Raw genomic sequence first — 26,827 nt, 5'->3', positions numbered from 1 at the left:
ATAGGGACAGGAGTCGGCCATTCAGCTCCCTCCAGCCTGTTCCAGCCATTCGATTAGACCATGGCTGATCTGTATCTTAACTCCATCTACCGGCCTTGGTTCCACAACGTTTAATGCCCTTACCCAAGAAAAAAAAATCTGTCAATCTCAGTTTTGAAATTTTCAATTGGCCCCCAGCCTCGATAGTGTTTGGTGCTAACACACAGCACACTGGAGACACGAGGTCGGACTTGCATTTACACAATGCTTTTCACGTCAGAGACATTCGATGAATTTTGAAGAGCAGTCATAGAGGCAAAACATGGCAGCTAGCGAGTACGCAGCAAGTTCCCACAAACAAAACAAGGGAATGATTGGTTAAGCTGTATTGGTCGAGAAAAGGAAGGCTGGCCAGGCCAACTACAGGAACGGCAGCTTATATTTATATAACACCTGTATAGGAACACAGGAAGAGGAGGAGGCCATTCAGCCCCTCGAGCCTATTCCACCACTCAATGGGATCGTGGCTGATCTGTGACCTAACTCTATCCACCCGCCTTTGCCCCATATCCCTTAATACCTCTGGTTAACATAAAGCTATCCATCTCAGATTTAAAATCAACAATCGGCCCAGCACCAATTGCCGTTTGCGGAAGAGAATTCCAAACCTCTCCCACCCTGTGTGTGTAGAAGTATTCCCTAATTTCACTCCTGAAGGGTCTGGCTCTAATCTTTAGACTGTGCCCCTAGTCCTAGACTCCCCAACCAGCGGGAATCATTTCTCTCTATCTACCCTCTCCGCTCCCCGTAATATCCTGGAACCTTCAATCAGAGCCCCCCTTAACCTTCTATAGTCGGGGGAATACAGCCCTAGTTTGTGTAATCTCTCCTCGTAACTTAACCTTTACAGTCCGGGTACAGTTCTGGTAAACCTACACTGCACTCCCTCCAAGGCCAATATACCCTCCGAGGTGTGGGACCCAGAACTGCTCACAGTGCTCCAGCTGTGGGCTAACCAGGGCTTTGTACAGCTGCAGCATAACTTCTACCCTCTTGTATTCTGGTCCTCTCGATAGAAAGACCAGCATCCCATTAGCCTTTTTGATTATTTTCTATACTTGTTCCTGACATTTTAATGATCGATGTACCTGGACCCCCCATGTCCCTTTGGACCTTCTGTTTTTAGCCTCACCATTTGGAAAGTACTCTATTATCCTATTTCGGTCCAAAGTGGATGACCTCACATTTGCCGACATTGAAATTAATTTGCTACAGTTTTGCCCATTCACTTAATCTATCGATATATCTTTGTAACAACAACTTGTATTTATATAGCGCCTTTAACGCAGTGAAACATCCCAAGGTGCTTCACAGGAGTATTGTGAGTTAAAAAATTTGACACCGAGCTGCACAAGTAGAAATTAGTACAGGCGTCTAAAAGCTGGGTCAAAGAGTCGGTTTTATGGAGGAAAGAGAGGGAGAGAGGTTTGGGGAGGGAGTTCCAGAGCTTGGGGCCCAGGCAACAGAAGGCACAGCCACCGATGGTGGAGCGATTATAATCAGGGATGCTTTAATGCAAATAAATATTCCAAGGCGCTTTTCAGAGGTGCAGTGAGAGTAAAATGGGGCAAAGGAGGAGGTATTAGGAGGGGTGAATAAAAGCTTGGTCAATGACGTGGGTTATAAGGTGGAACTTAAAAGGGGGGGAGGGAGGTGTGGAGAGGGAGGTTTAGGGAATTGCAGAGCGCAATAGGTCCCAGTGAAGCTATCACTACAATGCCAAAAGCCACTGGCCGCTAGTGTCAGCCGTGGCTCAATCAAGGTCACACTCTCGCCTCGGAGTCACAAGGTCATGGGATCGAGTCCAAATCCAGAAACTTCAGCACAAAAATCTAGGTTGACACTCGCAGTGCAGTGCTGAGGGAGCGCCGCACTGTCGGAGGGGCGGCGCTGAGGGAGCGCCGCACTGTCGGAGGGGCGGCGCTGAGGGAGTGCCGCACTGTCGGAGGGGCGGCGCTGAGGGAGCGCCGCACTGTCGGAGGTGCCGTCTTTCGGATGAGACGTTAAACCAAGGCCTCGTCTGCCCTCTCGGGTGGATGTAAAAGGTCCCATGGCCACTATTTTGAAGACGAGCGAGGGAGTTCTCCCCGGTGTCCTGGGGCCAATATTTATCCCTCAACCAACATCACTAAAAAACAGATGATCTGGCCAGTATCTCATTGCCATTCGTGAGAGCTTGCTGTGCGCAAATTGGCTGCCGCGTTTCCGACATTACAACAGCGACTGCACTTCAAGTTCTTCGGGACATGGAGGTTGTGAAGGGCACTATATAAATGCAACATTTTTTGATAATTCTGATGGGTGATGAGTGCCTCGAGAATTAACCTTGCTGTTTTTGGATTTCAAGCATGAATTGCCTCTTTCGGAATCCAGGGAAGAGAGAATGTGTAAAAACACCCACCTCTGAATATAACTCCCATGAATATGGCAACACTGGAGTGGAGCCTGAAAGCTCGTGGATCAATTCTCCACGGCATTGCCTCGAGGGGAGTTATGGATTTTTGAGCAGGTCGTGCCGCGTTGATTAGCTGTGGCGGGTGCTAAGTGGATTGCAGTGCATTTTCTAAGCTCAGAGTGTGAACGAAATGGTTTTGCAGGGCAGCGCGAGGTGTCGTTCTTTAGAGGAGGTGACTGCAGAAGGCATTTTGTTAATGCTGGGAGCAGTAACACATGGGGTTCTGACAAAGTACAAAGTTCGTGGTGTGGCCATGTATCGCGGATTTAGTAAAGCCAGTCGGGAATTCAGGAGAAACTTCTTTACCCAGAGAAAACGTGCAATTCGCTACCACGGGGAATAGTTGAGGCGCATAGCACAGATGTATTTAACAGGAAGCTGGATAAGCACGAGGGGGAAAGGAATAGATGTAGGGGGTGGGAAGAGACACGTGTCGAGCACAAACCCTGGAGTGGGGGGATTTGAGCCCACGATTATCCAAGTGCATTTTGAGCTGTACGACACTTGAGTGGAGACTGGCGGTTATAGGTCTTTCATGGTGCTGCCAGCATATAAAGCCTTGCATTTATATAGCGCCTTTCACGACCACCGGACGCCTCAAAGTGCTTTACAGCCAATTAAGTACTTTTGGAGTGTAGTCACTGTTGTAACGTAGGAAAGCCATGGAGCCTTAGCCGACACTGGAGGAGAGACACAGATGTGAAGAGGCTTAGCGAGAGGATTCCAGAGCCAAGGGCCTGGACGGCTTAAGGCACGGCCACCAGCGATGGGAAAGGAAGTGGGGGGGGGGGGGGGGTTGCTCAGGAAGCCAGAATTGGAAGAGCGCAGAGATCGCGGAGGGTTGTCGAGCTGGAGGAGGTTAGAGAGATAGGGAGGGGACAAGGTCACGGAGGAGCAGAGAGAGACAGTAACAGGAAGAGAGGCACATATTTTTTTTTGGGAGGTTTTGTCTGAGATTAATGCCACGATGGATCAGCTGGCTTTTTCCCGGATTAGAGAGAGCTTGGGTGAGGAGGTCACGTTCCAGACTTTCTTGGGAAGAATATGCGGCAGAATTTTGAACAGTGTCTCTGGAATGGGGCTTGAACACACAACCATTTGACTCGGAGGCGCGAGAGTGCCACCCACTGAGCCACGACAGACAAAGCCTCTGTGTTACACAACTCCTGGCTTGCCTCCTTCAGAGACGGAGAACAGAAGAATTAGGAACAGGAGTCGGCCATTCGACCCCTCGAGCCTGCTCCGCCATTCAATAAGATCATGGCTGATCTGATCCTGGCCTCAGCTCCACTGTCCCCGCCCCCAACCCCCCTCCGCCTGCTCCCCATAACTCTCAACTCCCTTATCGCTCAAAAATCTGTCTATCTCCACCTTAAATATATTCAATGACCAGCCTCCACAGCTCTCTGGGGCAGAGAATTCCACAGAATTCTGAGACTATGCCCCCTAGTTCTAGACTCCCCCACGAGGGGAAACATCCTCTCTGCATCTACCCTGTCAAGCCCCCTCAGAATCTTATTCGTTTCAATAAGATCACCTCTCATTCTTCTAAACTCCTCATTCTTCTAAAGAAAGAAATACTTAGATTTTCAACAGCGTCGTTCATCACCTCAGGATGTCCCAAAGCACTTCACAGCCAATGAAGTACTTTTGGAGTGCAGTCACTGTTGTAATGTGGGAAACACAGCAGCCAATTTGTGCACAGCAAGCTCCCACACACAGCAATGTGATCATGACCAGATCATCCGATTGAGGGATAAACATTGGCCAGGACACCGGGAACAACTCCCTTGCTCTTCTTCAATATTGTGTCATTGGACCTTTCATGTCCACCTGAGAGCGCAGACGGGGGTTCGGTTTGACGTCTCATCCGAAAAGCTGCCCCTCCGACAGTGTAGCGCTCCCTCAGCGCTGCCCCTCCGACAGTGTGGCGCTCCCTCAGCGCTGCCCCTCCGACAGTGCGGCGCTCCCTCAGCGCTGCCCCTCCGACAGTGCGGCGCTCCCTCAGCGCTGCCCCTCCGACAGTGCGGCGCTCCCTCAGCGCTGCACTGGAAGTGTCAGTCTAGATATTTGACAGGTCCCTGGAGTGTGACTTGAACACACGGCCTCCAGACTCAGAGGCGAGGGTGCTACCCACTGAGCCATGAGCAAATCCATCGATGAAGCAGCTGCGAGTGGGATGAAGAAGTGGAATGATAAATCAGCCACTCTGCACTTCACAGAACACAGTGAGGCCGAAAAAAAGAGTGCATCAGAGACCACAAAGGCAGCAGTCATGGAAAATATGGAGTTCAGGCAGAAGAACATCAGGAGCATCTCTGGACGAGCAGTGCTAAATTATTTATTGCACAATCAAACTGCATTTTGGATTACCTTCAAGGCCCTTATACTTTGCCTGCGGTTTTCGTGACTCTTAAATCCCTGAAACATTGTTCTCGGTGCTACTGTCATAGCAGCAGTCGTGCTACACCACAGGGTGTATTCTATATTGAGCTATGCAATGCCAACAATGCACTGCAGGGTAAATTCTTCATTCTGCGGTGATTAATTAATTTCATCTCTTCGAGTCAATGGAAAGAACTTTCTGCAGCTTTACAGGCAATGCAGTACTTTTGAAGTGTAGTCACTTGTAACTTGCGCACAGCAAGCTCCCACAAATAGCAATGTGATAATGACCAGTGATGTTAATTGACGGATAAACGTTGTCTGGGACACTGGGGAGAACGCCCCTGCTCTTCTTTGAAATAGTGCCCATGTGATCTTTTACGCCAACCCGAGAAAGACAGGGCCTCAATTTTGTGTCTCATCCGAAAGATAGCATCTCTGACAGTGCGGCGCTCCCTCAGTACTGCGTCTCCGACAGTGCGGCACTCCATTCAATCCGTTGGGACCTCCCTAGAATCCGGGGAATTTTGGTCGATTACAACCAATGGTTCAAGACCCACTCCAGCACATAAATCTAGGCTGACACTCCAGCGCAGCGCCGAGGGAGCGCCGCACTGTCGGAGGGGGCAGCGCCGAGGGAGCGCCGCACTGTCGGAGGGGGCAGCGCCGCACTGTCGGAGGGGGCAGCGCCGCACTGTCGGAGGGGGCAGCGCCGCACTGTCGGAGGGGGCAGCGCCGCACTGTCGGAGGGGGCAGCGCCGAGGGAGCAGCGCCGCACTGTCGGAGGGGGCAGCGCCGCGGGAGGAGCGCCGCACTGTCGGAGGGGGCAGCGCCGAGGGAGCGCCGCACTGTCGGAGGGGGCAGCGCCGAGGGAGCGCCGCACTGTCGGAGGGGGCAGCGCCGCACTGTCGGAGGGGGCAGCGCCGAGGGAGCAGCGCCGCACTGTCGGAGGGGGCAGCGCCGAGGGAGCAGCGCCGCACTGTCGGAGGGGGCAGCGCCGAGGGAACGCCGCACTGTCGGAGGGGGCAGCGCCGAGGGAACGCCGCACTGTCGGAGGGGGCAGCGCCGAGGGATCGCCGCACTGTCGGAGGTGCCGTTAAACCGAGGCTCCGTCTGCTCTCTCGGGTGGACGTTAAACATCCCATGGCACCATTAAGAGGAGCAGGGGAGTTCTTCCCGGTGCCCGGGGGCCAATATTTATCCCTCAATCAACAAAAACAGATTATCCGGTCATTATCATATTGCTGTGTGTGGGAGCTTGCTGTGCGCAAACTGGCATTTCCCACATAACTACAGTGACTACATTCCAAAAGAACTTCATTGGCTGCAAAGCGCTTTGAGACGTCCGGTGGTCGTGAAAGGTGCTATATAAATGCAAGTCTTTCTTTCTCGATCAGCCATGATCTTTCTGAATGGCGGAGTGGGCTCAAAAGGGCCGAATGGCCAACTCCTGCTCCTATTTCTTGTGCCCATATTTTCCAAGCAGTATTTTAGATGGAAAGCAAAGGAACGCAGCTCACCGCAACTTAGAAAGACGCAGGCACGTCATCCTGGAGTTAAGTTCAAGAACGGAAGAGCACAGAAAATGTGCACTGAACAGAACCAAAACAGAAAATGGGATAGTCTCCCAATTCAACACAGAACGGATGGCGTGGGCTGGACACGCAGACTGCACGGAGTTGAAAATGCTGAGATTCATTTCTGTTCATAGTCTTAACTGACAGGTCAATGGGATAGGCAAGAAAGCTTTCTTTTCCTCACTCCGAGTACCCGATCTTTTCTCCAGCAGAAACAAACGCTGCCACATCATCAGGAAAAATATCTCTTGGATGGTTTGCTTGCAGTAAAGATCATACCACGCGAGAAATAATTACATTCCATGGAATGTACTGCACAGAAACAGACCACTGGGCCCCACCGCTCCGTGCTGGGGTTTACGCTCCCTCCCACCCCTACCCCATCACCATATCCTTCGATTCCTTTCTCCCTCACGTCTTTATCCAGCTTCCCCTTGAATGCATCTACGCTGTTCGCCTCAACCCCTCCCTGTGGCAGCGAGTTCCACATTCTCACCACTCTCTCAAGATGTTCGAGAACTGATAGAGTAGAGAGAGAGAGAGAAGTTATTCCCGCTGGTTGGGGCGTCTAGGACGAGGGCCACTGTCTAAAATTTAGAGCCAGACCTTTCAGGAGTGAAGTTGGAAACACTCCTACACACAATGGGCGGGAGAAGTTTGGAACTTTCTTCCGCAAACGGCAGTCGATGCTAGATCAATTGTTCATTTTTAAAATGAGATTGATAGATCGTTAACCAAAGGAATGCAGGTATATGGAGCAACGACGGGTATATGGAGTTGGGTCATAGAGAAGCCATGATTGAACAGCGATCAGGCTTGAGGGGCTAAATGGCCTCCTCCTGCTGTATGCTCTGGATAAAGAAGTTTCTCCTAAATTCCCTATTGATTTTTAGTGACTGTCTTATACTCACAACCCCGAGGTCTGGTCTCCCCCACAAGTGGAAACATCATCGCTACATCGACCCCATCAAACCCCAACATAATTTTAAAGACCGCTATCAGATCACCCCTCAGCCTTCTCTCTTCTAGAGGAAAGCGCCCCGGCCTGTTCAGTGTTGCCTGATCGGTCCAACCTCTCAAGTTCTGCTATCGTCCTTGGCAATCTACCGCAAAAGCTACCGACATATGATGGCAATTCATCAAAAGACAGAAGTGGTACGGCAACAGGAGAGAGCAGTGAGGGTGACGCACAAAAGAGTTTCCAATACAGTCGCTCAAACGGGCAGCTTTCAAAACTATTCTTAGCCCAAAAATTTAGCACAGATTCCAATTAAAAGCTGAAAATAGAAAATTCAGCTTCTGACAACCTCTGACCTTCCGTGTTTTATGCAGCTTTGGGCCAACTCTTAACGATTTACTGCATCAGCATTGAATTGGCATCTTTATTCCGTGCTGATTCTGACTTCCCCTCACCCCCCCCTCATGTCTCAGGATATTTTTCTATAAATGCCAGTTATCGCTGACTTTCCTCCGCTGTCATTACACCTTATTATGCTTGCACATTTTCCAAATGGAATGATTTAGAAGTTTAATATAATGGAACGCATAGTTTATAAATGCAACCAGAAGTATCAACTTGGTTCAGTTGGGAGCTTGCCCGCCCGTGAGTCAGAAGATTGTGGGCTCCAGTCCCTATCCAAGGCGAATGCACAGAATCAAGGCTGACATTTCAGTGCGTTACTGAGCGAGTGCAGCATTGTTGGAGCGACAGCCTTTTGCAGGAGGTTTTAAAACAAGGCCCGAATACGTGCTCAAGTTGACATAAAAAGATCCCACAGCACCAGCGGAAGAGCAGGGAATTCTACCAGCAACGTGGTAAAACACCCTTGGGTGCTGCACAGCAGCGCAATCACCCAAAGACTGACACCACGCCAAAGGAGATATTACGACAGGTGACCAAAAGCATGGACAAAGTAAAGATTTATATAGCGCCTTTCACAACCACCGGATGTCTCAAAGCGCTTTACAGCCAATGAAGTACTTTTTAGAGTGTAGTCACTGTTGTGATGTGGGAAAACGCCAATTTGCGCACAGCAAGCTCCCACACACAGCAATGTGATAATGACCCGGATAATCTGTTTTTGTTATGTTGATTGAGGGATAAATATTGGCCCCTAGGACATCAGGGATAACTCCCCTGTTCCTCTTCGAAATAGTGCCATGGGATCGTTTACGCCCACCCGAGAGCGCAGACGGGGCCTCGATTTAACGTCTCATCCAAAAGACGGCACCTCCGACAGTGCGACGCTCCCTCAGCAGTGCCCCTCCGACAGTGCGGCGCTCCCTCAGCACTGCCCCTCCGACAGCGCAGCGCTCCGACAGTGCGGTGCTCCCTCAGCACGGCCCCTCCGACAGTGCGACGCTCCCTCATACTGCCCCTCCGACAGTGCAGCGCTCCCTCAGCACCGCTCCTCCGACAGTGCAGCGCTCCCTCAGTACTGCCCCTCCGACAGTGCGGCGCTCCCTCAGTACTGCCCCTCCGACAGTGCGGCGCTCCCTCAGTACTGCCCCTCCGACAGTGCGGCGCTCCCTCAGCACAGCACTGGGTGTGTCAGCCCAGATTTTATTTGTGCTCAAGTCCCTGGAGTGGAACTCTCCGAGGCGGAACGCTCCGAGGCGAGTGTGCTACCCACTGAGCCACGACTGACACTTAGGTACGTTTTAAGGAGCGTCAAAGGAGGAGAGAGAGGTAGCGAGGTTTAGGCGAGAAAATTACAACGCTTAGGAACTAGGCAGCTGAAGGCACGGCCACCAGTGGTTGGTGAAGGAATTTGGGGATGGAGAAGTCAAAATTGGCGGAACAGAGAGTTGAGGTACAAAAAATAATCAAAGACAAGTGGGCGTGTTAGCCTTTATATCTAGAGGGCTAAATTATGAACAGGAGGAAGATTTTCTGCAGCATAGAAAGCCCTGGTGAGACCACACCTGGAGCACTGTGTACAATTCTGGGCCCCACACCTTCGAAAGGGCATATTGGCCTTGGGAGGAGGGCAGTGCAGATTCAGCACAATGTTACCCGGGCTCCAAGGGTTAGACTATGAGGAGGGATTACAGAAACTAGGCTTGTATTGCCTGGAAGGTTAAGGGCTGATTTGATTGACGTTTGTCGGATTTTGAAAGGAACGGATAGGGTAGATGGAGAGAAACGTTTTCCGCTGGTGGGGGCAGTCCAGGACAAGGGGAAATAACCTTAAAATCAGAGCCAGGCTATTCGGAAGAGAATTTTGGAAACAATTCTTCATGCCAAGGGTGATCGAAGTGTGAAACTCTCCCACAAAAAACAGTCGACGCTAGCTCAGTTAATCATTTAAAATCACAGAGCGACAGATTTTTGCTAGCGCTAGATATCAAAAGATATGGAGCCAAGGCAGGTGGATGGAGTTGGGATATAGATCACCCACGATCTCATCGAATGGCAGGACAGGCTCGAGGGGCTGAATGGCCTGTTCTTGGGCGGCTGGAGGAACTAAGAGATAGATAACACCTCTAAAACAAAAGAGATAAGGTTGATTCAATCATTTTCTGTTTGTGGGATCTTGCTATACATTTATTGCTGCATTTACTGACATTCCGACACTGCCACACTTCGAAGGTTGAGAAGCACGATGAGATGTCCCCTGAGGGTGCAATGATTTCTAATGGTTATATAACAACTTCAATAACATTACTCACTTTTCCATCCATTCCTCTGTTCTGTGAACAACCACTTCCTCTGCTAGGAGAAATATTTCTATTTCAAAATAAACACACATTTGCTGCTAAGACTACAATGAATCATTCTTTGGGGGGATTCATTCACAGGATGTGGGCGCCGCTGGCAAGGCCAGCATTTATTGCCCCATCCCCCTAATTGCCCCTCGAGAAGGTGGTGGTGAGCCGCCTTCTTGAACCGCTGCAGTCCGTGTGGTGAAGGTGCTCCCACAGTGCTGTTAGGGAGGGAGTTCCAGGATTGTGACCCAGCGACGATGAAGGAACGGCCGATATATTTCCCCAGTCGGGGTGGTGTGTGACTCGGAGTTCCCCCATGTCCCAGTGCGGACAGCAGCGGCTCACCACCACCTTCTCGAGGGCGATTCGGGGGTGGGGACGGCCTTGCCAGCGACGCCCACATCTCGTAAAAGAAATAAAAACAGATTTGGCTCGAGTGTGGGGAGTTAGCCACTTGGGCAAGGTCGGAGAGGGCTTCCGGCTCCTGTGGGACCATATCCCAAACAAGAATCAGTGTCTCCAGGAAGAAAAAAACGGGAGACAAAAAGTGGCAGGATTGGAAACTTCATTGTTTGCAAGTGGAAGTGTGAAGTTTATCTGCAAGCACACATGGATGTACCGTGCCAGATCCCAGGCGTATTTTGGAGGGCAGTGCGGGGGCAGCATATTTTGAAAAGGTATAACAGACTGCAAAACTGATTAGCAGCACCAATGGGACCCTCGGATTAAACCCAAGTGGAGGGGGGGGGGGGGGTTAATTGATAAACCTCTGAGGAAGAGCAGGTGGAAAGTACGATTTAGTCAAAGCTTCCACTTGCGTATTCACAAATTCCTCTTTACTGAAGGGCAGCACTGGTAACGGACTCACAACTGATTCCCTTATTGCTTGCCTTCGGGGAATAATGGGTGGTATGTGGAGATACAAGGGACGGAGGGAGAGCAAGAGAATAACTGAGAATGGGGAAGAGTGGGAGAGAGAGAGAATTAGGACTGTAATAAGGTGGTAGATATTGAGTATAGACTTTACAAATGTTACAGACTAACTTTTTAATTGCTAGGGCTTTGTTTGACGGAAAGAACTTTCACAACCTCAGGATGTTTCAAAGCGCTTTACAGCCAATGAACTCCTTTTGGAGAGTAGTCACTGTTATAATGTGGGAAACGCCAATTTGAGCACAGCAAGCTCCCACACACAGCAATATGATAATGACCCAGATAATCTGTTTTTTTAGTGAAGTTGGTTGAGGGATAAATACCAGAACTGCCCTGCTCTTCAACTATTGGCCGTGGGATCTTTTCCGTCCATCCGAGAGGGCAGACGGGGCCTCGGTTTAATGTCTCATCTGAAAGACGACACCTCCAACAGTGGGGCGCTCCCTCAGCACTGCCCCTCCGACAGGGGGGGGCGCTCCCTCAGCACTGACCCTCCGACAGGGGGGCGCTCCCTCAGCACTGACCCTCCGACAGGGGGGCGCTCCCTCAGCACTGCCCCTCCGACAGGGGGGGGGGGCGCTCCCTCAGCACTGCCCCTCCGACAGGGGGGGGGGCGCTCCCTCAGCACTGCCCCTCCGACGGGGGGGGGCGCTCCCTCAGCACTGCCCCTCCGACAGCTCGGCGCTCCCTCAGCACTGCCCCTCCGACAGCGCGGCGCTCCCTCAGCACTGCCCCTCCGACAGCGCGGCGCTCCCTCAGCACTGCACTGGGAATGTCAGCCTGGATTTTGTGCTCAAGTCTCTGGAGTGAGGATTGAACCCATGACCTTCTGACTCAGAGGCGAGGGTGCTACCCACTGAGCCACGGGTGATACCTAAATTCTCGTTGCAGTAATATCATGATGCTGTGGGTCAGAATAGAGGGAGCTTTAATTTGCACCTAACCCGTGCCCTGCCTGACCTGGGAATTCTGAATGCAGACTCTGGCCAATCCAAGTGTGTATATGCACAGACATTTCAACATAGTTGTACAGGCCGCAGCATGGCTCTTGTCCACAGCAATTGCCTTGAAGAGCTCAAACACATTAAACTTTCATCAGGAATTACCAGGGTCCATTTCGAGAGGGATAGAATTGAAAAGTCTTGTTATTGTATGGAACCTTGGAGAGAGCACACTTGCAGCACTGCACACAGTTCTGGTCTCCATATTATAACACGGATACCAAGGCACTGGAACAGGTGCGGAGAAAAGGATGATACAGAACCGAATGGTTATTCCTAATAGGAAAGATTGAACAGTTTGGAGCTCTTTTCTCTAGAAAAGGGAAAGCTGAGAGGTGACCTGATCGAGGTCTTTAAAATGATCGGGGCCCAGGAGAGGCGAGGGCCCAGGGGCAGCATGGCGCCAGCCCACACTGCGATATGTGAGCTCACTGGGTCCGTGCAGCAGAGCTGGTCTCCAGTCGTCCTGGTTAATCCTTGCCACTGGACCCAGACCTCGCTCTGTCAAGCCCGTATGGTGGCTTTTGTGCAACGGCCACCCCACGTTAAAAAAATCCACTCACAGGCATCTTCCACCCTTCAGGATGTAGTTCGGGATCCGGAATATTAGGTCCTTCATTGAAACACCCGTGAACTCATCCCTTTTTTGGCATGGAAGCAAGTTATCCTCGCTTCGATTGATGATGAAGGAATTCGATAGGGTAGACTTAGAGAAGATGTCCCCACTTGTGGGGGAGACCAGAACTAGAGGCCATCAATATCAGACAGTCACTAATGAATCCAATCGGGAATTCAGGAGAAACTTCTTTACCCTGAGAGTGGTGAGAATGTAGAACTCGCTGCCACAGGGAGGGGCTGAGGCGAATAGTATCGATGCATTTAAGGGGAAGCTGGATAAACACACGAGGGGGAAAGGAACAGAAGGATATGGTGATGGGGTGAGATGGTGAGGGGTGGGAGGGGGCTGGTGTGGAGCATAAACCCCGGCACAGAGCGGTGGGGCCAAACGGCCTCTTTCTGGGCTATACATTCTATGTACATCAGGTCCTAAAAGCATACAAGACAGGATTACGGGGAGCGGGCGGGGAAGTGGAGTTGAGTCTGTGATCGGATCAGCCATGATCTTATTGAATGGCGGAGCAGGCTCGAGGGGCCGAATGGCTGACTCCTGCTGCTATTTCTGATATTATTTTTTTTTTTTGAAATTCGTAGCCAATCGTTCCAATTCTTTGTCAAATCACAAACGCCAGAGGTCACCTTGGGCCCATTCAAGGATCACTCTGCGCCAATGCTCTTAGCCAAAAGGCCTAGAGCCACTGCACCGTTCCTGGAAGTACTGCAATACCAGGTTCGTGCCATGGAGGTGGATGGGTCAAGCCACCCCACCCACCTCCTATTTCCAAAAAAGCAAGCATATACCTTCCTGATCCAGGGAGAGCCACCCCGGGGTTATGGTGGTTACTCCCCTGTCAGGTCAGTTACGCATGATCTTAGCCAAAAGGCCGAGAACAGATACTACACTTGATCTTAGCCAAAAGGCCGAGAAGCGACTATTTCTGATATTATCTATAACTGCAAAAAGTTTAAGTTGTGGGCAATAGCCTGAGCAGCTGCTGCAGAAAGTGCTGCAGTTTAAATGCTGAGCACTGCGGATTCGATATAATGGCTCCACACTCTATTCTCACGCACGATTTTAATTCCCCTCTCTTGAATAATTTCAAAGTGTCCTCAGAGGCTTTTAGCAGCGTATGATGGAGCTCCTGGTTAATGAAAGCGTGCTGGAGAATACTCCAGTAAAATAGCAAGCAGATTTACATAATCTATTGTCAGCGAGCAGCCGAACAAGCAAGGTCTCGGGTGACATTAGCAGGCAACTTATGCAGCACGTAGCCAAAATCCAATTCCACATTCCTCAGCACTCCGAGCATTTATGATTCCGTTAACAATGTATTGATTTGCCCTGTCGTTTTAATGCGGCAATTCACAGCAGAGCAAAAAATCCTCTCCCTTTCAACCCTGCGCACTGCAACGGTGAAAGATGTGATTTTATGATGAACAATTTATTTCGCGAGTACTGCCAACTACGAGTCGACCCCAGCGGGCCCACGCGGGTGGATTCCGAGTCGGAGCAAACACGGTTTTATTTTCACCGGGCACTGTCCTAAAATTCACACTTCCATGCCCCGCTAAAAGGTTTCAAAAGACACCAAGATTAACCTCACTGTGTTTCGTAACCTCAATGCCCTCTAACAGAGGCCATTCGGATTGCAGTTCAGCATAATGGTGCGCGTAGGACCGCCTATGATGATGGGCATATAAAGCTCAGACACTTCGACCACTTGCATTGCAAATTCTAATGACAAGAACATACAAGAATGTAAGAAATAGGAGCAGGAGTCGGCCATTCGGCCCCTCGAGCCTGCTCCGCCATTTAGTACGATCATGGCTGATCTGATCATGGTCTCAGCTCCACTTCCCCGCCCGCTCCCCATAACCCTTCACTCCCTTATCGTTCAAAAATCTGTCTATCTCCACCTTAAATATATTCAATGACCCAGCCTCCACAGCTCTCTGGGGCAGAGAATTCCACAGATTCACGACCCTCTGAGACAAATTCCTCCTCATCTCAGTTTTAAATGGGCGACCCCTTATTCGGAGGCTATGCCCTCTAGTTCTAGATTCCCCCACGAGGGGAAACATCCTCTCTGCTTCTACCCTGTGAAGTCCCCTCAGAACTTTAAACGTTTCACTAAGATCACCTCTCATTCTTCTAAACTCCAATGAGTACAGGCCCAACCTGCTCAATCTTTCTTCATAAGACAATCCTTTCATCTCAGGAATCAGCCTGGTGAACCTGCTCTGAATTTTTTTTTTTTTTTTTATAAATTCGTAGCCAATCATTCCAATTCTTTGTCAAATCACAAACGCCAGAGGTCACCTTGCACATGCCAAGGATCACTCTGCGCCAATGCTCTTAGCCAAAAGGCCTAGAGCCACTGCACCGTTCCTGGAAGTACTGCAATACCAGGTTCGTGCCATGGAGGTGGATGGGTCAAGCCACCCCACACACCTCCGTGGAGGTGGATGGGTCAAGCCACCCCACCCACCTCCTGTTTCCAAAAAAGCAAGCATATACCTTCCTGACCAGGGAGAAACCACCCGGAGGTCATGGTGGCTGGTCAGGTCAGTTACACTTGATCTTAGCCAGAACCTGCTCTGAATTGCCTCCAATGCAAGTATATCCCTCCTTAAATGAGACCAAAACTGTATGCAGTCCTCCAGGTGTGGTCTCACCAACTCCCTGTACAGTTGTAGGACTTCCCTGCTTTTATACTCTATCCCCCTTGCAATAAAGGCCAACATTCCATTTGCCTTCCTGATCACTTGCTGCACCTGCATGTGAAAATGAAAGTAGGAGGTGGCCATTGAGCTCACCGTGTCGGGTGTCAGTGCAAGCACTTCACCTGGCACGGCCTAATCCTATTCACCTGCCTTTTCCACTTCTCTTTATATTCTTTCTTTGCAGAACTGAGGCAATATCAGGAAAGATTGAACAGGCAGGGGCTCATTGCTCCAGAACAGAGAATACTGAGGAATGGCCCGATGGAGGTCTTCAAGATGATGCAGGGGTTCGATAGGGTAGGCGCAGAGAATGTTTCCACTTGCAGGCAAGAGCAAAACTAGAGGCCACCAATACAAGACAGTCACTGATAAATCTAATGGGGAATTGAGGAGAAACTTCTTTACCCAGAGAGCGGTGAGAATGTGGAACTCGCTGCCACAGGGAGGGGTTGAGGCGAATAGTATCGATGCATTTAAGGGGAAGCTGGATAAACACATGAGGGAGAAAGGAATAGAAGGATATGTTGATGGGGTGAGATGTAGAGGGGTGGGAGGGGGCTGGTGTGGAGCATAAACCCCGGCACGGAGCGGTGGGGCCAAATGGCCTCTTTCTGTGCTGTAAATACGTATAATTTTAATCTCTGCATTGATGGTCGCTTGTGGAAAGACGTGCATTTACACAGTGCCTTTCACGATCTCGGGATGTCCCAAGTCACTGTTCAGCCAATGGATTACCTTGAAGCATAATCACTGTTGTAATGTGGGAAACGCAGCAGCCAATTTGCACACAGCAAGCTCCTGTGAACAGCAATGTGATAATGACCCAGATCATCTGCTTGCTAGTGATGTTGGCTCAGGGATAAATATTGGCCCAGGACACCGGGGAGCACTTGGCTCCTCTTCTTCGAAATAGGACTGTGGGAACTTTTACGTCCACCCAGACGGGACCTTGGTTTGATGTCTCATCTAACAGTGCGGCACTCCCTCAGCACTGCCCCTCCGACAGTGCGGCGCTCCCTCAGCACTGCCCCTCCGACAGTGCGGCGCTCCCTCAGCACTGCCCCTCCGACAGTGCGGCGCTCCCTCAGCACTGCCCCTCCGACAGTGCGGCGCTCCCTCAGCACTGCCCCTCCGACAGTGCGGTGCTCCCTCAGCACTGCCCCTCCGACAGTGCGGTGCTCCCTCAGCACTGCCCCTCCGACAGTGCGGCGCTCCCTCAGCACTGCTCTGGAGTGTCAGCCTAGAATCTTGTGCTCAAGTCTCCTATCAGATTGCCCCTCAGCCTTTTCTTTTGTATTGCAAAGAGCCCCAGCCTGCTCAGCCTTTCCTAATAAAAGGGAATTGGATAAATAATTGAAAATGAAGAATCTAAGAGAGATACAGCGAAAGTGGACTCGCTAAAGAACACAGGCTCAATAGGCCTCCTTCTGAGCTGCAATATCGACGATACAATGGCTATGGCAAGTTTACTCTTCGATTATTGGCAACTTCGCAGTGTTGTTAGAACAGTTCAGGAATGATTCCAGACCTGTGAACAGGATGCAGGGCGAGCAAGTCCTGACAGCAAACAAGTCCTGACAGCAAACAGCAGAAAGCGTCGGAAACACATGGCAGGTCAGTTAGCGTCTGGGCAGAGAATAGACATCTCTGTTGCGAAGCCTCCTGATCTTCGAACACTCTTTTCCTCAAGCGGCCGAAGGCTGCACTGGCGCACTGGAGGTGGTGTTGAGCCTCCTCGTCAATGTCTGCTCTTGTTGATAGGAGGCTCCCGAGGTATGGGAAATGGTCCACGGTGTCCAGGGCCGCGCCGTGGATCTTGATGACTGGGGGGCAGTGCTGTGTGGCGAGGACAGGCTGATGGAGGACCTTTGTCTTAGATGTTTAGCATAAGGTCCGTGCTTTCGTACACCTCAGTAAATACGTCGACTATGTCCTGGAGTTCAGCCTCTGAATGTGCGCAGATGCAGGCGTTGTCTGCATGCCAGACACGAGACTCCCAAAGCTAGCGCTCTACTCGGAACTCCTTCACGGCAAACAAGCCAAAGGTGGGCAGAGGAAACATTACAAGGACACCCTCAAAGCCTCCCTGATAAAATGCAACATCCCCCACTGACACCTGGGAGTCCCTGGCCAAAGACCAGTCCGCCCTCAGTGGAGGAAGTGCATCCGGGAGGGCGCTGAGCACCTCGAGTCTCGTCGCCGAGAGCGTGCAGAAACCAAGCGCAGGCAGCGGAAGGAGCGTGCGGCAAACCAGTCCCACCCTCCCCTTCCCTCAACCACTGTCTGTCCCACCTGTGACAGGGTCTGTGGCTCTCGTATTGGACTGTTCAGCCACCCAAGGACTCATGTTAAGAGTGGAAGCAAGTCTTCCTCGATTCCGAGGGACTGCCTATGATGATGATGATGATGATGAAGAAACCTCCGTCAGAAACGCTGTACTAACAGATGAATGAGCATTTTCAGAAGGAGCAGAACGAAAGGGCTGGGGAACACATACATACACACAAAATACAATAGAATGACTGCACCATGTGCTGATGTGAAAAGCAGGAGATGCATAAACGGCAGAATTGAAAAATTAGGAGGCATATTGAGAAGGATCAACAACAACCTTGCATTTGTACAGCACCTTTAACGTCCCACGCGCCTCACAGGAGCGTTATCAGGCACAGTCTGACATCGAGCCACATAAGGAGACATGAAGACAGGTGAGAAGGGAAATGGCAGCAACAAACCGAGCCGCTGCCCAGGAGCCATTTTATGCTGACACGCACTTCATTTCTCAATCGAAAGTATTCGCATCGACATGGCCTTGTGACCTCGGGACATCCCAAAGCGATTCACAGCCAATGAAGTGCTTTGGAAGTGTGGTCAGGGTTGTAATGTGGGGAACGTGACAGCCACACGACACACAGCGCGTTCCAAGTGGCACCCTGCAACTCCCGTCCCACAAAAGGCTGTGGATTCTGGGTCAATAGGTCGGGAGATAGATTTCTGTTCGTAAAGGGGATCTAGCGAGGAAGGACAGGTAATTGGAGTCGAGGTCGCAGATCGACCGTGATCGGACTGAATGGCCGAACAGGCTCGAGGGGCCGAATGGCCTCCTCGTTACCACAAAACTGCAACGGGTTAAGTGAGCAGGAAATGATCAAATGATATTGCCTGCAAGACAACGGAAGTAACATAAAAGCCACTTATCTGCGACAAAACTAAAACCGCCTGTTTCCACCTCCATAACATCGTCCATCTGCGCCCCTGCCTCAGCTCATCCGCTGCCGAAACCCTCATCCGTGCCTTTGTTACCTCCAGACTTAACTATTCCAACGCACTCCTGGCCGGCCTCCCACATTCTACCCTTCGTAAACTTGGGCTGATCCAAAACTCGGCTGCCCCCGTGTCCTAACTCGCACCAAGTCCCGCCCACCCATCACCCCCTGTGCTCACTGTCTCGTGTCCTAACTCGCACCAAGTCCCGCCCACCCATCACCCCCTGTGCTCACTGTCTCGTGTCCTAACCCGCACCAAGTCCCGCCCACCCATCACCCCCTGTGCTCACTGTCTCGTGTCCTAACTCGCACCAAGTCCCGCTCACCCATCACCCCCTGTGCTCGCTGACCTACATCGGCTTCCGGTTAAGCAACTCCTCCATTTCAAAATTCTCATCCTTGTTTACAAATCCCTCCATGGCCCTCGCCCCTCCCTATCTCTGTAATCTCCTCCAGCCCCACATCCTCCCCCCCCCCCCCCCCCCCCCCACCCCCCGAGATGTCTGCACACCTCTAATTCTGCCCTCTTGAGCATCCCTGATTATAATTGCTCCACCATCGGTGACCGTGCCTTCTGTTGCCTGGGCCCCAAGCTCTGGAACTCCCTCCCTAAACCTCTCGGCCTCTCTCTCCTCCTTTAAGACGCTCATTAAAACCGACCTCTTTGGCCTAGCTTTTGGTCACCTACGCCCAATTGTAACAAGCCATGTTAGTGGGGGAGCAAGTTGCTTTAAATGCTCGTCTGTCTCTGCTCCCTGGGCGAAAAGAGGAGACCCCATGGTGGTGGTGTTGGACCATGGTCACTCAGTTAATCAGGGGTGTGGTATAAAGCGCCCCGACCTGTGTGAGAACACCACCGCAGGTCGGGGCTATAAATAGGGCTGGAGTGCCGGGCCTTGGAACATCGTGGGCGAAGGTGCGGCGAATGAGGGTACGGGGCCCAGCAGAGCCGAGGGCCCAGGGGCAGCACGGGCCCGCGCACTAGGTCCGTGCAGCAGAGCTGTTCTCCAGTCGTCCTGGTTAACCCTTGCCACTGGACCAAGACCTCGCTCTGTCAAGCCCGTGTGGTGGCTGGTGTGCAACGGTCACCCCACGTTAAAAAAATCCACCCACAGGCATCTTCCACCCCCTCAACTGGAGTTCAGGACCTGGAACATCGGGTCCTTCATTGAAACATCTGTGAACTCTGGTGGAAGCAAGCCATCCTCGTTCGAGGGACCGCCTGTGATGATGATGGTCACCTGCGCTAATGACTCCTTACATAGCTCGGCGTCAAATTTTTGTTTTGTCTTGTAACACTCCTGTGAAGTGCCTTGGGAAGGTGTCGACATTAAAGGTGCTAAATAAATACAAGTTGTTGTTGTATACTAAGGAAAGGAGGAGGAAATATTTGCAGGGTCATTGGGGAGTGGGACTAATTGGATCGCTTTCCATGAGCTAGCACAGGCTCGATGGGCCGAATGGCCTCCGTCTGTGTGCCTCAGTTTATGAAATGTCGAGGGACATAAAGAAAGGAGAGGAGCCTTGCATTTACACACTGCTTTTTTATTGTGCCCTCAGGTCATCCCAAAGCTCTATATAATTGACTAATTACTTTTGAGGCATCCCTTTGTCGGTAAACAAGGCAGCCAACATGCAGAGAGCTCGGTCCCACAAACAGGGTGTGAACTCATCGCCAGGTGATCAGTTCTGGGTGGCTGAGGGAGAGAATGCTTGCCAAGGTACCAGAGAACGCCCAGCTGTTAATCCGATCGTGTCATGCGCTCTATCGTGCCCGCCTGAACAGGGAGATGGGACTTCGGGTTAGTATCCCGTGCAAAAGGATTCACCTGCAACAACGCAGCACTCCTGCGGGGCAAACGCAAGTGTCCGCCTATGTTGTGTGTTCAGGTCGGAGACGGGGGGGGGGGGGTGGGGGGGGCTAAGCCACAGCCTTCTCAATCAAGAGACGAGAATGCGACCAGCTCGAGCGACTTTATCACAGGAGGATTTGAGTGAAGGGCTGGATTTTTGGTCTTCTGCCGTCCCTCTTAGCGCCAGGAGGGCCGGCAATGAGCACGTGCGGGCAGGCGGCAAGCTCCCAGCGCCCGCCGGGACACTCAGGGCCCAGCTGGGGAATTTTGCGGCGGCAGACACAAACCATTTGCCGGCGGCAAATATATCGCTCCATTCACCGCCCCGACTGAGGTGCAGCCGAATTTCCACCCCAAGATATCTTATTGAAAATATACAGGGCCCTGGTGAGACCACACCTGGAGTATTGTGCACAGTTTGGGTCTCCTTACCTAAGGAAGGATATACTTGCCATAGAGGGAGTGCAGCGAAGGTGCACCAGACTGATTCCTGGGATGGGGGGATTGTCCTATGAGGAGAGATTGAACAGACTGGGCCGATATTCTCTAGAGTTAAGAATGAGAGGTGATGTCATTGAAACATACAAATTCTTACAGGGCTTGACAGGGTAGATGCAGGGAGGATGTTTCCCCCGGGCTGGGGAGTCTGGAACCAGGGGTCACAGTCTCAGGATAAGGGGTCGTCCATTTGGGACTGAGATGAGGAGGAATTTCTTCACTCAGAGGGTGGTGAATCTTTGGAATTCTCTGCCCCAGAGGGCTGTGGAGGCTCAGTCGTTGAGTATATTCAAGGCCGAGATCGATAGAGTTTTGAATATGAAGGGACCCAAGGGATTGGGCGGGAAAGTGGAGTTGAGGTCGAAGATCAGCCGTGATCTCACTGAATGGCCGACTCCTAATTTTTATTATGTTCTTGCGATTTAATTAGAAATGCATAGCAGGTAATTTAGAGGCAACTGTGCTCTTAACTTTAACATTTACATGTTAAAACTGCATAACCAACCATACCAACGACGACTTATACAGCACCTTTAACGTAGTGAAACGTCCCAAGGCGGTATCAGATTCAATTTGACGCCGTGTCACGTAAGGACAGGTCCAAGAGCTTGCTCCAAAAGGAAGTTTTTAAAGGAGCGTCTTAAAGGAGGAGAGAGGCAGAGAAGTTTAGGGAGGGAGTTCCAGAACTTGGGGCCCAGGCAACAGAAGGTACGGCCACCGATGGTGGGATGACGGAAATCGGAGGATGCGCGAGAGTCCAGAATTGGAGGAGCACAGAGATCTCGGCGGGCTGGAGGAGGTTACAGAGATAGGGAAAGGAGCAATGGATGGATTCGAACGCTTGAATGAGAATTGTAAAACGGAGGAGCTGCCAGACCAGGAGCCGACATCTAGCACGTACGGTCCACATTTAGATGTGTGCATTCGACACACGTTGGATTTTATAACATGTGCTGGAGTAACATGGTGGCCTGGCTGAACCCACTCTCTAGCAGTCAGTCTTGCTCAGACCACACGTACCCGGCTGCAACAGTCACAATTGTGGAGGTTTGTGACAACGGGCGAGACAACACGTCCCGATTCAGTATAAAAACCAAGTGGTCAGTGCTTTGGACAACAAGAAGAACATCACTGTTTTGAGAAACTGTCAGTAACAGTCAAATGGCATGGCTCCTCCATGTTTCCGTACATAAAGGAGCTGAAATACAATAACCAATATGCCAGTACACTGCAGGTAACCGATATTAGATATACACGGAGCGGTAAACAAACTGCTAGCAACACAACTTTCAACAATAAGGTCGCTGATACAGTCCAGGGAAGTGAGACGCATTGGTCACGTTACCAACACACAACTCAAGTTAACTGGGAGGTGTTGTGACCCCGGTGAGTTGTCAACTAATACGTCTGTTCAGGTAAACTCAAAGTATTAATGAGTCAATCAACTTATCAACAACATATAGCGCCTTTAACATAGTGAAACGTCTCAAGGCGCTTTACAGCAGTATTATGAGATTAAAAAATTGACACCCTGCCACATAAGTAGAAATTAGGACAGGTGATCAAAAGCTTGGTCAAAGAGGTAGATTTTAAGGAGCGGCTTGAAGGAAGAGAGAGATGTAGAGAGGCGGAGGGGTTTAGGGAGAGAGTCCCAGAGCTTGGGGCCCAGGCAACAGAAGGCACGGCCACCGATGGTGGAGCGATTATAATCAGGGATGCTCAAGAGGGCAGAATTAGAGGAGCGCAGACATCTCGGAGGGTTGTAGGGCTGGAGTAGATTACAGAGATAGGGAGGGGGCGAGGGCCATGGAGAGATTTATAAACAAGGATGAGAATTTTGAAATCGAGGCGTTGCTTAACCGGGAGCCAATGTAGGTCGGCGAGCACAGGGGGTGATGGGTGAGCGGGACTGGGTGCGAGTTAGGACACGGGGCAGCGAGCACAGGGGGTGATGGGTGAGCGGGACTCGGTGCGAGTTATGACATGGGGCAGCGAGCACAGGGGGTGATGGGTGAGCGGGACTGGGTGCGAGTTAGGACACGGGGCAGCGAGCACAGGGGGTGATGGGTGAGTGGGACTCAGTGCGAGTTAGGACACGGGGGCAGGAGCACAGGGTGTGATGGGTGAGCGGGACTCGGTGCGAGTTAGGACACGGGGCAGCGAGCACAGGAGTTAATGGGTGAGCGGGGCTCGGTGCGAGTTAGGACATGGGGCAGTCGAGTTTTGGATCACCTCTAGTTCACATAGGGTAGAATGTGGGAGGCCAGCCGGGAGCACGTTGGAATAGAGGTAATGGAGGCATGAATGAGGGTTTCAGCAGCGGATTAGCTGAGGCAGGGGTGGAGACGGGCGATGCTACGGAGGTGGAAATAGGCGGTCTTAGTTAAGCATGCATCTGAGAAACAGAATCGTGACCACCACATACTGCAAACAACATATTCATCATGAACAGGCACCACACAATACTGGCACTGGGCACTGAACCAACTGCAGTGAACCCTCTGTACCAGCAATCCAGCCCTGCCACCAAACCATCTAGCAACATGCTTTCAACCGACTGTGACCACTGGCACCAGCACACCTCTAACCAATTGGCATCACCAGTCAACCAGCGTACCCATATCATCACGCTCGAACCGTATAAATCACTGGCTCAGCCTCAGTTGGAATATTGTGCACAGAACAAAAAACACACCTCACATATTTAAAATTAATTGAAATTAAAGTTAATAAATGTCTTGAGAAAAAAAATATTATATTTAAGTTTTTTAAAATTATGGTTCAAAATAAACTTACAGTAGTGGGCAGGGTTTTTGATAAAATGTATTCTTTAAATTTTATTTTTAATGTTTGTGTGTATTAAAACTGTTACACATGTAACAGTAGGCTATGCGCCAGCTTTTATCAGGCGCAAGAGTTTTCAGGACATTTTCTGGGCAAGATATAGGTAAAGACTGCAATCTTGCCCTTGCAAATGTCCTGGCTCCGGAGATGCGGAGGATCTGTCAGGCTGGAGCCTGACAGATCGGAAAAGCCAGCTTTCAGTGCATGCGCATTGTGCACAGAAAACCAGCTTTGGCGATGTCTTCCCGGGTCCATACACACTCTGGGGAGGCCGTGATTTCTGGGCCAATCAAGTTAGTTAAACACGATTTGCCTTTAACAAATCCGTGCTGGCTTTCCTTAATGAATCCACACCTATCCAAGTGACTGTTAATTTTGTCCCCGATTACTGCTTCTAAAAGCTTCCCCAAGACCGAGGTACAACTGACTGGCCTGCAGTTGCTGGGTTTATCTCGACACCCTTTTTCGAACAATGGTGTAACATTTGCAATTCTCCGGTCGTCTGGCAACCCCCCACTATTATGGCCAGTACCTCCGCGATTTCCGCCCTCAATTCCCTGAGCATCCGAGGAGGTATCCCATCCGCTCCTGGCGATTTATCTACTTTAAATACAGCCAGCCTTTTTAATACTTCTATCAATTTTTATGCTATCAAATGTCTCCACTAACTCCTCCTTCACCATGTCCAAGTTACCTGGCCTGGTGGGACTCGACCCGGTGTGACCTGCTGTAACGCAACATGCGCCAGCGCGACTCGTTCAAGTGCGGCCTGTCCGAGAGCGATTCGCCCTGTGGCCCAGATGACTTTGTCCCGGTGACGAACCAGGTCACAGTTATACCCCGCTCACTGACCACCCTGGCCAGGTGTTTGTGTGCCACCTGCAGACAGTGGAAAGATGCCCTGTGTGCCCCCAGCCAGGGGACAGGGCGCGGGGGAGAGATACGGACCCCGGGGGCAGGGCGTGGGGAGAGACATGGACCCCGGGGGCAGGGCGCGGGGAGAGATACGGACCCCGGGGAGAGACACGGACCCGGGGAAGGGCGTGGGGAGAGGCACGGACCCCGGGGAGAGACACGGACCCCGGGGGCAGGGAGCGGGGAGAGATACGGACCCCGGGGGCAGGGCGCGGGGAGAGACACGGACCCCGGGGAGAGACACGGACCCGGGGACAGGGCGTGGGGAGAGGCACGGACCCCGGGGAGAGACACGGACCCCGGGGAGAGACACGGACCCTGGGGAGAGACACGGACCCCGGGGGCAGGGCGCGGGGAGAGACACGGACCCCGGGGGCAGGGCGCGGGGAGAGACACGGACCCCAGGGAGGGGCAGGGCGCCATTCTCCCTCCCCCCCCCCCCCCACACACACACAGACACACCAGTCCATCCTCTCCTCTCCCAGTACCCCCTCCTTCCCTCCCATTCTCCCCCCTCCCTCAGTCTCTCCCTCCCCCCAGTCTCCCCCCCAGTTCCCCCTCACCTGGCTCGGGCCGCCGTTGTGTGTGAGCAGGGGCCGGCAGTGGCGGAAGCCGGCGCTGTCGCTGTGTGCGGGCCGGTGGTGGGGTGGTGGCGGCGGGTCAGCAGCCCCCAGCCCGAGGCCCAGCTCTCCCCCCGGGCCCGGGCCCTCCGGCGGCGGCTCGTCCTCCAGCGGCGGGTCGGGGCGGCGCAGGCCGGGGCAGACGCTGGCCAGGGCGGAGAGCGAGGCGGACAGGCGGCGCCAGGCCGGGCCGGGCGGGAGCTGGGCCTCGGGCTCGCCCTCACCCTCCTCCCGGCCCCGGCAGCGCACCACCAGCACGAAGCGCACCGTCTCGCCCAGGTACAGGTGGCTGCGGCGGGGCAGGCCGCGGTAGCGCCGGTAGTCGGCCAGCGGGCCGGCCGGGAAGTACATCAGGTACTCGCACAGCGACTCCATCTTGGGCTCCGCCTCAGCCCAGCGTTGCCCCGGGCAACCCGCGCCCACCGCACCGCCGCCCGGCCCAATCAGCGCCCGCCCCACTCACTCATCGGCCAATCACCACGCGGCCCCGCAAGGACCAATCACCGCCAGCCCCACTCACTCATTCACCAATCAGCGCCCGCCCCACTCATCGGCCAATCACCCGGCCCCGCAAGGACCAATCACCGCCAGCCCCACTCACTCTTCCACCAATCAGCGTCCGCCCCACTCACACATCCACCAATCAACGCCCGCCCCACTCACTCATCGGCCAATCACCACGCGGCCCCGCAAGGACCAATCACCGCCAGCTCCACTCACTCATTCACCAATCAGCACCCGCCCTACTCATCGGCCAATCACCCTGCCCCGCAAGGACCAATCACCGCCAGCCCCACTCACTCATTCACCAATCAGCACCCGCCCTACTCACACATCCACCAATCAACGCCCGCCCCACTCACTCATCGGCCAATCACCACGCGGCCCCGCAAGGACCAATCACCGCCAGCTCCACTCACTCATTCACCAATCAGCGCCCGCCCCACTCATCGGCCAATCACCCGGCCCCGCAAAGGCCAATCACCGCCCGCTCCATTCACCATTCGCCCAATCACCGCCCGCCCGCGCTCAAGGACCAATCGCCACTCTACCCCTCACTCATCGACCAATCGCCACCCTCCCCCTCACTCATGGACCAATCGGCACCCTCCTCCTCACTCATGGACCAATCACCGCCCTCCCCCTCACTCATTGACCCATCACTGCCCTCCCCCTCACTCGTCACCCAATCACCCCCCTCCCCATCACTCATCGACCAATTGCCGCCTGGCCCCTCACTCATCGACCAATCGCCACCCTCCCCCTCTCTCATGGACTAATCGCCACCCTCCTCCTCACTCATGGACCAATCACCGCCCTCCCCCCCACTCATCGACCAATCGCCGCCCTCCCCCTCACTCATGGACCAATCACCGCCCTCCCCCTCACTC

General features: G+C 52.4%; 1 protein-coding gene and 1 pseudogene across 1 annotated transcript in view; both read right to left on the bottom strand.

The window, feature by feature from the left end:
• The window catches only part of trappc14 (trafficking protein particle complex subunit 14), a 92,072-nt gene extending 66,261 nt beyond the window's left edge, over positions 1-25,811 (bottom strand). The window contains exon 1 of the mRNA XM_070872450.1: positions 25,385-25,811. Coding sequence (XP_070728551.1) covers positions 25,385-25,811 — 427 coding nt within the window. The remainder of the gene's footprint in view (positions 1-25,384) is intronic.
• Positions 13,410-13,649, bottom strand: LOC139249540 (U2 spliceosomal RNA; annotated as a pseudogene).
• Positions 25,812-26,827: the final 1,016 nt, after the last annotated feature.

Source organism: Pristiophorus japonicus, unplaced genomic scaffold (genome assembly GCF_044704955.1).
Source record: "Pristiophorus japonicus isolate sPriJap1 unplaced genomic scaffold, sPriJap1.hap1 HAP1_SCAFFOLD_317, whole genome shotgun sequence".
In the NCBI taxonomy this organism is placed as follows: Eukaryota; Metazoa; Chordata; class Chondrichthyes; family Pristiophoridae; genus Pristiophorus; species Pristiophorus japonicus.
Note: the sequence above shows the minus strand (reverse complement) of the source record. Positions and strands in the feature narration are given on the sequence as shown.